The sequence below is a fragment of the Bos javanicus genome, chromosome 15, assembly GCF_032452875.1.
Source record: "Bos javanicus breed banteng chromosome 15, ARS-OSU_banteng_1.0, whole genome shotgun sequence".
Taxonomy (NCBI): domain Eukaryota; kingdom Metazoa; phylum Chordata; class Mammalia; order Artiodactyla; family Bovidae; genus Bos; species Bos javanicus.
The window spans coordinates 79,848,791-79,858,530 of record NC_083882.1 but is presented as its reverse complement, the minus strand read 5'-3'; the positions used below and the strand labels follow the sequence as shown (position 1 = coordinate 79,858,530).

The 9,740-nt window shown below is 46.1% G+C and overlaps 1 protein-coding gene across 2 annotated transcripts; it reads left to right on the top strand.

Moving 5' to 3' along the window:
* The first annotated feature begins 2,589 nt into the window (after nt 1–2,589).
* LOC133227093 (olfactory receptor 8K3-like) lies at nt 2,590–8,075 on the top strand. 2 transcript variants are annotated; one of them, XM_061381510.1, is made up of 2 exons: nt 2,590–3,520; nt 7,852–8,075. In XM_061381510.1, exons 1-2 carry the CDS (start codon nt 2,610–2,612, stop codon nt 7,979–7,981), a joined length of 1,041 nt encoding a protein of 346 aa, XP_061237494.1. In that variant the 5' UTR covers nt 2,590–2,609; the 3' UTR covers nt 7,982–8,075. The 2 variants fall into 2 exon arrangements, with proteins under 2 accessions (XP_061237494.1, XP_061237495.1); XM_061381511.1 differs by lacking the exon at nt 7,852–8,075 and having other exon boundaries at nt 2,590–3,560.
* The last annotated feature ends 1,665 nt before the right edge of the window (nt 8,076–9,740 follow it).

Sequence of the window (9,740 nt, the reverse complement as noted above, 5' to 3'; positions counted from 1 at the left end):
ATGAGAAAGTATTGTTGTCCTTTTATACTTTTAAATTAATGTGTGTAAATATTTCTGCCAACGTTAACTCACTTAAAGACTGCTGACCCTGACCTACTTTAAGACCCATTCAAGATTCTTCTTTTTTTATCCTCCTTAGTTTTTTGTCTGCGCTTTGAAAGAGAATATTCTCAATCTGACCAACCCATGTATCTCAGTTGAGACTGTTTGCAAAGTTTTAGAATACATAGCTAAGACTGGGTGGTTGAGTTTGCATAAGATAATAATTAATGGGTTTTATGTACATTCATTCCCCAAGTCCTGGTGAAACTCTGAAGTTTGTGCTTCTATCAGAGAAAAGTCAGTCTTATTGCTCAATTTTCCTGCCTTTTTTTTTTTTTTTTTTTTACAGTTGGTGCTTTGATGCTTGGGTAGGGCTGATGTGGGGAGAATCAGATGAAAGTATATAATGATAATAATAAGATGAGAGCTTGTTGTTACATAGAGAAGTGAATATTCCTCTGATTATACCTGAGGAGCCCTCTAACCACAAATAAACCATCCTGCTCTTTAATCCATCCCATGAAGACCCAGATACATAAGGTTGAGTGTCAGTTTCACAGTTAGGAAGCCAAACTCCTCCAAGCCATAAATATGCCCATGAATTGAAAGCCTGTCTTGTTCTCAATACCATAGTACTTTATCTCAAACTGCTTTAATAAGGTAATTTTAAAAAAAAATCAACTCAGTTGAGTTTCAGAACTCCAAGGATTTGTAAAGTACAAGATAATTTGGATGAAAAGGTTTGCCACAATACACAAGCTTCTGTGAAAAATTCTTTTCCTTGAGTATAACTCTTGTAGCTAAAGGCCCTAGATTTTGCCCTCTTTCTTGTTTGGTTCCTGCTAATGAATTTGTTTTTTACCTTTTTTGTAAATAATTTGTTAATATTGTGAATAGATTTTTAGAAAGAATGAATTGTATGAAGCAGATTTAATCTTCCAAATCAAGCAAATTTATATTCTGATTTTCTTGAAATTTATATTTGCTTAGTGACATCCAGAAGTTCTAGCTTTTAACTTGCTGTTGCTCAGTCCCTAAGTCACGTTCTAGTCTTTGCAACCCCAAGGACTGTAGCAGGGCTCCTCTGTCCTTCACTGTCTCCCATAGTTTGCTCAGATTCACCTACATTGAGTAGGTGATGCCATCTAACCATCTTATCTTTTGCTCCCCCTTCTCTTTTGGCCTTCAGTCCTTCCCAGCATCAGGGTCTTTCCTGATGAGTTGGCTCTTTGCATCAGGTGGCCAAAATATTGGAGCTTCAGTTTCAGCACCATGAGTTTAAAATTTTTCTTTTAATATCAAGTTCTTGACCAGTCTGTGACTGATTTTTATATGGATGAGCTAAAGATTCAGTTTCACCATTTTCTATGGAGATAATCAATTTAGTACAATTTTTTGCAAAACGGATATTGGGATGAAAATAATGTTTGAATATATAGAGTTACACTGCTGCTGCTGCTATGTCACATCAGTCGTGTCTGACTCTGTGCGACCCCACAGACGGCAGGCCACCAGATTCCGCCATCCCTGGGATTCTCCAGGCAAGAACACTGGAGTGGGTTGCCATTTCCTTCTCCAGTGCATGAAAGTGAAAAGTGAAAGTGAAGTCGCTCAGTTGTATCTGACTCTTTGCGACCCCATGGACTGCAGCCTACCAGGCTCCTCTGTCCATGGGATTCTCCAGGTGAAAGTACTGGAGTGGGGTGCCATAAAGAGAAGTAAATCAAAGTCTATTAAATAAGTTAGTAATAGTTTTCTTCAGAGACTGGGACTGAAGTTCCAAGGGAAAGAAAGTAAGTACTGTTACTTTGTATTATGATTGTTTCTAAAATTTGATACTTTTTAAAAACCAATTATATGTATTTCAACTGAAAAATGATGACCCAGAGGGATGGTATGGGGAGGGAGGAGGGAGGGGGGTTCAGGATAGGGAACACATGTACACCCGTGGCAGATTCAAGTTGATGTATGGCAAAATCAATACAATATTGTAAAGCAATTAATCTCCAATTAAAATAAATAAATTTACATTAAAAAAAAATCAGGTTTCCCACTGTGGCCAAATGTTTAAAATGATAGTTTGTTAACAGAGCCATAAAGGAACTGTGTGTATTTTGTAATGAGAATCATTGACACAAAAAGTAAAATGGCTATTTTATATGTTACGTTATGATGGTGGTGGTGGTGGTTTAGTTGTGTTTGACTCTTTGCAACTACATAGACTATAGTCTGCCAGGCTCCTCGGTCCATGGGATTTCCTAGGCAAGGAGAGTGGAATGGGTTGCTATTTCCTTCTCCAGGGGATCTTCTAGGATCAAACCACCTCTCTTGCATTGCAGGCAGATTCTGTATCACTGATCCACCAGTGAAGTCCATCTTACCTTATAATGGTTTCTAAATTTGGTTCCAGGTTCAGTGATGGAGGTGAGTCTTGTTTTAAATCACTCCATCAAAAATAATTAGATTCATCTTACACATAACGGCTTTGCATACTAAACTTTTATCAGATGGTATCTTCTGAACCCCAACATCTATTCTTATGGCTCTTCCCACAGTTATTTCCCTTGATGGCCTGGATGGACAAACAAAATCAAACAGTGCCTGGTGAATTCATCCTCATGAGAATCACAGACCGGCCTGAGCTGCAGGCTCCCTTCTTTGTGCTGTTCCTCACCATCTATGCAGTGTCGGCAGTGGGAAACTTGGGCATGATCGTTCTCACCAAGGTGGACTCCAAGCTACAGACACCCATGTACTTCTTTCTCAGAAACCTGGCTTTCATCGATCTTGGCTATTCCACATCTGTGGGACCCAAAATGCTGGTAGCTTTTGTAACTGATCAAAACACAATCTCCTATCATTGGTGTGCTATGCAGCTGACTTTCTTCATCTTGTTCATCATCAGTGAACTTTTCATCCTGTCGGCAATGGCCTATGACCGTTACGTGGCCATCTGCAACCCTCTGCTCTACACAATAGTTATGTCACCGAGGGTATGCTGGGTGCTGGTCGCAGTCCCCTATGTTTACAGTGCCTCCGTTTCTCTAATAACTACCATCCAGATATTTATTTCATCCTTCTGTGGCTATAACATCATCAGTCATTTCTACTGTGACAGTCTCCCCTTGCTAACTTTGCTGTGCTCAAGCACATGGGAAATCGAGCTCTTCATACTGATCTGTTCCGTGTTTAATTTGGTTTCATCTTTTCTGATAGTCCTTGTATCTTACATACTGATCCTTAAGGCCATCCTAAAAATGAACACTGCACAGGGCAGGCAGAAGGCTTTCTCCACCTGTGGGTCTCATCTGACAGTGGTGGCTGTACTATATGCCACTCTAGCCTTTATGTATATGCAGCCCAAGTCCAGCCACTCTTTTGATACTGACAAAATGGCCTCTGTATTTTTCACTTTGGTCATACCCATGCTGAACCCTATGATCTACAGCTTGAGGAACAAAGAAGTAAAAGGTGCTCTGCATAGAATGTGGAAAAATCTCTGCAAAATTCCTATATAAAAGTAAATATAGGACTCTCTCTCCCACATGCGATCTCTCTCTCTCTCTCCCCGCCCCCCCCCCTCCCGTGCGTGCGCGCTCTCTCTCTCTCTCTTTCTCTCTCTCTCTTTCTCCCTCCCCAAGCACTCCTCCACTCTCTTCTCTTCGAGTCTTGGATTCTCCTGCCATCTTATAAATAAAATAGAGCTGTAATACTGATTTGCCTAAGAGCTGTAGCACAGTTTGTCCAAGACCCAAGAGCTGTGACACGCTGAGGGCTTTAATGTCCATCGCTCCAAATCTTTGTTGTGACGAGACAAAGAACCGAGGAACATACACTCGTGTGACATCTATGGTGCCATGACTCGGGTTTAACCTGGCTGAAACAATCTCTACGTGGAAGAGGCCAAGCACAACAGGAGCCCAACTCAGCGAAGCTCCCGTGCTAGAAGCAGAAAGCGAAGAAACCCAGCTCAGGGGAAGGCCCATCGTGCTGGAAACTGGGACAGCGAAAAACGAACTCAGCAGAAAGCTCATGCGGCCCAGTCTCAGATTCCAGAAGACCTCCGGTTAAGGTAAGAGATCCTCACTCCTATGGCTGGAGGACCTTTACAATCTCTCGTTTCTTGTTTCCTCAAACTTCCCACTAAGAGGCGGGTGGCAGGGGCACAATTGAGGGACTCTGGAGAGGCTACTCCTCAGCATGTCCCAAAGGTGCTATCTGCTGAGCCCCAATAGCTGTTACACAAGTCGGTGGGGGCTCTTCTGTCCTTTCTCTTCTCTGTGCCAAAGATTAGACCAATTAAACTGTGAGCACCGGTCAGATATTTAGCGAATTTTTCGGCGGGCTATGAAGGGGATTCTTTGGCATGTTTTTCCCACTGCTTTTTTCTCCTGTCCTTCAGCTCTCTCCCGGGACTCAAGCCCGACCAAAACTAATGAAACTCAGGCTCTGATGTCTCATTGCAAAAATTCATTGAGAGACAAAGCGATAAGAGGTAGATTTGTTAGGATCCAGAGAGAAGCCACCCTTCAGGGTGTGAACCATTGCCGAGGGCAAGGGCTGCAGCCATGGAATTAGGCCTGGCTAGGTTTTGTGAGGGGATGGAATTCATATGCTAATGAGTGAGAGGAACATCCCAACCATTGGGGAACCACCCACTTCTCCCTCTTCTGACCTTGTGCCTTGGAGCTGTCCTGCCACCTCTGGGTGTGTCTGTTGGCTTATAGACTGGGGATTAAGGTTTACTTGAATTTGACTTGTCATCTTGGACCCAATTGATTTTAATTGGTTTACATTATACCCTTGTGCTCTGCCCCCTTCCCTCCTGTTTCATGCTCTTTTCCTGAGCCCCATCCAGACCCACAAGGTTTCTACAATCTTCTGGAGAGACAACCAGAAAATAGCTGGCCTTGGGAGGGAAATACTCTATAATATCCAATCCCTAATCCTACCCAATACTGGTCACACTGGAGATCTTGGGGACGCCCAAACTCCAGTCTGAGGGGTCCCAGGAGGTCATCACGCCTTGACCTATCTAGGGATCGGTCTTCAAAAGGTTGTTACGCCTCAACCTGTTCGGGGATCCTCTAGTCCCAGGGGTCCCAGAAGGTCGTCACGCCTCGACCTGCCCAGGGACCCAATCCTCAGGAGGCCATCACTCCTCGACCTGCCCGGGGATTCGATCTCTAGGAGGCTGTCATGCCTCAGCCTGCCTGGGGATCTGCACCCTGACTCAGGGACGCCTGGCTCTCAGGTTGCAACAGTTCTGGGTAGGATGAACTTACATCATATCTATTCCCGTCTAGAGTGGGCAAAACAAACCTCTTAATTCTACCCAGCATTGGTAACACTGGAGATCTTGGGGACGCCCAAACTCCAGTCCGGGGGGTCCCAGGAGGTCATCACGCCTTGACCTGCCTAGGGATCGGTCTTCGAAAGGTTGTCACGCCTCAACCTGTTTGGGGATCCTCTAGTTCCAGGGGTCCCAGGAGGTCGTCACGCCTCGACCTGCCCAGGGCCCCAATCCTCGGGAGGCCATCACGCCTTGACCTACCCGGGGATTCGACCTCTAGGAGGCTGTTACGCCTCAGCCTGCCTGGGGATCTGCACCCTGACCCGGGGACGCCTGGCTCTCATGTTGCAACAGTTCTGGGTAAGATGAACTTATCTATTCCCGTCCATGGTGGGCAAACTAGCAATGAGTTACAAATCTCTTAATTCTACCCAGCACTGGTCACACTGGAGATCTTGGGGACGCCCAAACTCCAGTCTGGGGGGTCCCAGGAGGTCATCACGCCTTGACCTGCCTAGGGATCGGTCTTCAAAAGATTGTCACGCCTCAACCTGTTTGGGGATCCTCTAGTCCCAGGGGTCCCAGGAGGTCGTCACGCCTCGACCTGCCCAGGGACCCAATCCTCGGGAGGCCTTCACGCCTCGACCTGCCCGGGGATTCGATCTCTAGGAGGCTGTCATGCCTCATCCTGCCTGGGGATCTGCACCCTGACCTGGGGACACCTGGCTCTCAGGTTGCAACTGTTCTGGGTAGGATAAGCTTCAGAAAGACTCACCCCTAAGGAAGTCTACCTATGGAAACAGAAAGAAGCCTATTACTTGTGGGACTGTGCCTGGGTCTCAGCAATAACTTGGGAGCCCAATGAGAACCCCATTGCCTTTCTGGAGAGGCTAAAAAAGGCACTCCAAAAGTTTACCAACCTGGACTTAAGACTCTTATGAGGGACGGGTGATTTTAAAGGACAAATTCCTGTCCCAATGTGCATCAGATATCAGAATTAAGTTATAGCAGCTACAACAGCAGGATCCTGCTGCCTCTTTAGATGAGATGGTCCAGACAGCCACCAATACCTTTTATAACAGAGAACAGGAGGAGGAGGCCAAGGCCCAGGAGAAGGAGAGAAAGAAAGAGACAAGGCATGCCTAGATGCTGGCTGCCCTCCAGAGAAACCCTATGGCAAACCCCGAGTCCTTGAAGGACAAGGCACAAGACATATGCCTGATCCGTAGACAGGCGGGGCATTAGGCCAAAGAGTGTCCAAACCGTGACAAGTCTCCTAGAATGGCTTGCCACAAATGCCATCAACTGGGACATTGGGTGGCACTCTGCCCTCGGGACCCAAGAGCCTCAAGGTCAAGTGCCAAGCCTACCCTCAAGAGGTTCAAGAGGATTGAAGCAGCCTGCTCCAGCCAGCCCACCTGTCACAGATAACCATCATGGGGCTGGAGCCAAGGGTACAACTGGATGTGGCAAGTAGGTCCGAGAATTTCTTGGTTGACACAGGGGCTACCTACTCTGTCTTGACCTACTCCGAAGCCTTCTCCTCCCAAACCTGTACCATTTTGGGTGCTACAGGAAAAGCAACTACTAAAAGATTCACCCGAGCACTTCTTTGTTGCTGGGATGGACAAACATTTTCCCACCAGTTTCTGGTGGTCCCTGAGTGTCCTACTCCCTTATTGGGAAGAGATATACTCACTAAACTGGGGACCACCCTTGTGATGGGAAGTTTTTCAGCCCCTAGAGCTCTACAGCTCCTGGTTACCACTGAAGAACCCATTACACCTTCAATAGAGAGGGACAAAAACTATGGGAAGACAAAATTAACCCCCAGGTGTGGGACCATTGGGTTCCTGGGCAAGCCCACCAAGCTGAACTGGTCATCAGTGTCCTCCGAGATCCCACTCGGTTTCCTAACCGGAAACAATATCCTCTCAAAAGAGGCTCAGGAGGGACTACAGCCTTTAATAAATAAATGCCTTGCTTGTGGGCTACTGGTCCCTACCAGTTCGCCATGTAACACCCCAATCCTCTCAGTAAAGAAAAAAGACAGAACCTAGTTAATGGTTCAAGATCTCCAGATTATAAATGAAGCTGTAGTCCCCCTCCATCCCACAGTACCCAATCCCTATGTAATCTTGGGAGAAATCCCACCCAGTGCCAAATGGTTTACAGTCTTGGATCTCAAAGATGCATTTTTTTGCATACCACTGGCTAAAGAATCCCAATACCTTTTTGCCTTTGAGTGGGAGGCCCCAGGAGAAAAACACCAACAGATGACTTGGACAGTATTACCTCAGGGGTTCAGAGATAGCCCCCTCCTGTTTGGACAGGCCCTTAGCCGGGATCTCCTAGATCTGGACCTGGGACCTAATGGGAAAATATTACAATACATAGATGACCTACTAATCTGCTCTCCAGATGATAAAAGTGCCCAACAACATGCAATTCAGGTTCTAAACTTCTTGGCAGAAAGGGGATATAAAGTCTCCTGTGCTAAGGCACAGATGGTCGAGACAAAGGTCACTTACCTGGGAGTTCAGATTATACACGGGTCCAGGAGGCTGTTCTCTGATCGGGTACAAGAAATTCTCCAGTTGCCCTCCCCCACAACTCGAAAACAATTGCAAGCTTTCCTGGGGCTAACTGGTTATTGTAGAATCTGGATACTCAATTATGGTCTAATTGCCCAGCCCTTATATGAAAGCTTAAAGGGACGAGATGATTCAATCCCACTGATGTGGGGAACTCCTCAAAAGGAGGCAGAAGCTACACTAAAACAGGCCTTAATTCAGGCACCTGCCTTGAGGTTGCCAAACCCAGAAAAAGCATTCCAACTTTATGTCCATGAAAGAGAGGGAATAGCCTTGGGAGTGTTAACTCAAAGGTTGGGATCTGAGCCCCAGCCTGTAGCTTACTTATCCAAGAGGCTCGATCCAACTTCCCGAGGTTGGCCCCCCTGCCTTCGAAATCTTGCAGCTATTGCAATCATGATAGAAGATGCTTTAAAACTCTCCTTTGGGGGCAAACTAACTATTTTTACCAGCCACCAAGTAAAACAACTCCTAAACGGGAGAGGCCACTTATGGATGTCTAATCAAAGAATCCTCAGATATCAAGTAATGCTGATGGAAAATCCAGGCCTCACTATATCCCCTTGTGAGGTTCTTAACCCAGCCACCCTCCTCCCTACCCCCGAGGGCTCTCTCCCTTTTCACTCTTGTCTAGAAACCTTAGACCACTGGACAAAACCCCGAGAGGGATTATCAGAAGATCCTCTGACCAATCCTGAGGAAATCTGGTACACTGATGGAAGCAGCTTTGTCTTGGATGGAAAAAGAAGAGCCGGGTATGCAGTAGTCTCCAATTTTGAGACCATAGAGGCTAAGCCTCTGCCAACAGGTACTTCAGCCCAATTAGCTGAGCTCCTAGCCCTGACTCGAGCTTTAGAGCTGGGAAAAGGAAAAAGAATAGCCATTTACACTGACTCCAAATATGCCTTTCTGGTGTTACATGCACATGCGGCTGTTTGGAAAGAAAGGGGCCACTTGACCACCCGAGGGTCCCCAATCAAATATGGTGATCAGATTCTTTGACTCTTGGAGGCAGTCCATCTGCCCACTGAGGTTTCAGTCTCCCACTGTAAAGGACACCAAAAAGGGAACACGGAAGTGGCACGAGGGAACCAAGAGCTGATCAGGCAGCTAGGAGAGCAGCATTACAGAACCATGACCTAATAGGGATTGCCACCTTAGTTCCACAGACTAATTTGCCAGACTAATTTGCCACTAATTTCTGGCAAATTAGTGAGACTCTTAAAGCTAAGAGCGAGGGCTTTCAAGAAGATCATATGGGGTGGTTCCAAAAGGAGGGACTCTTTTTTCTGCCTGGAAACCTCCAGTGGAAGTTGATTAACTCCCTACATGCCACTACTCATTTAGGAGAAAAGGCCCTCCAAAGATTACTAGAAAGGTCCTTCAGAGGAACAGGCCTCCAAACAACTATAGGATAGGTGGTCTCCTCTTGTCCCATTTGCCAATTAAACAACCCTCAAGGAGCTCAAAGACCCCAGCTGGCCCAGCCCATCCAACGATGTGGGGCCTACCCAGGAGAGGACTGGCAGATGGACTTCACGCAGATGCCAGTTTCTCAAGGGTATAATACCTATTAGTCATGATAGATACATTCACAGGATGGATTGAAGTCTTTCCCACCCAGACTGAGAAGGCTGAGGAGGTGGTAAAAAAACTGCTCCATGAAATCATTCCAAGATTTGGTCTGCCCAGGTCATTACAAAATGACAATGGGATATCATTTACTTCTAAGGTCACCCAAGGAGTCTTGAAAGCATTGGGCATTACTTATTATCTCCATTGTGCCTGGAGGCCTCAATCTTCAGGAAAAG

What these genes read in the sequence shown, in the direction of transcription:
- LOC133227093 (XM_061381510.1), top strand. Translation starts at nt 2,610, where the DNA reads ATGGCCTGGATGGACAAACAAAATCAAACAGTGCCTGGTGAATTCATC. An exon ending in AAAGAAGTAAAAGGTGCTCT is followed by an intron (nt 3,521 to 7,851) that starts GCATAGAATGTG and finishes CAGATGGTCGAG; the next exon opens with ACAAAGGTCACTTACCTGGG.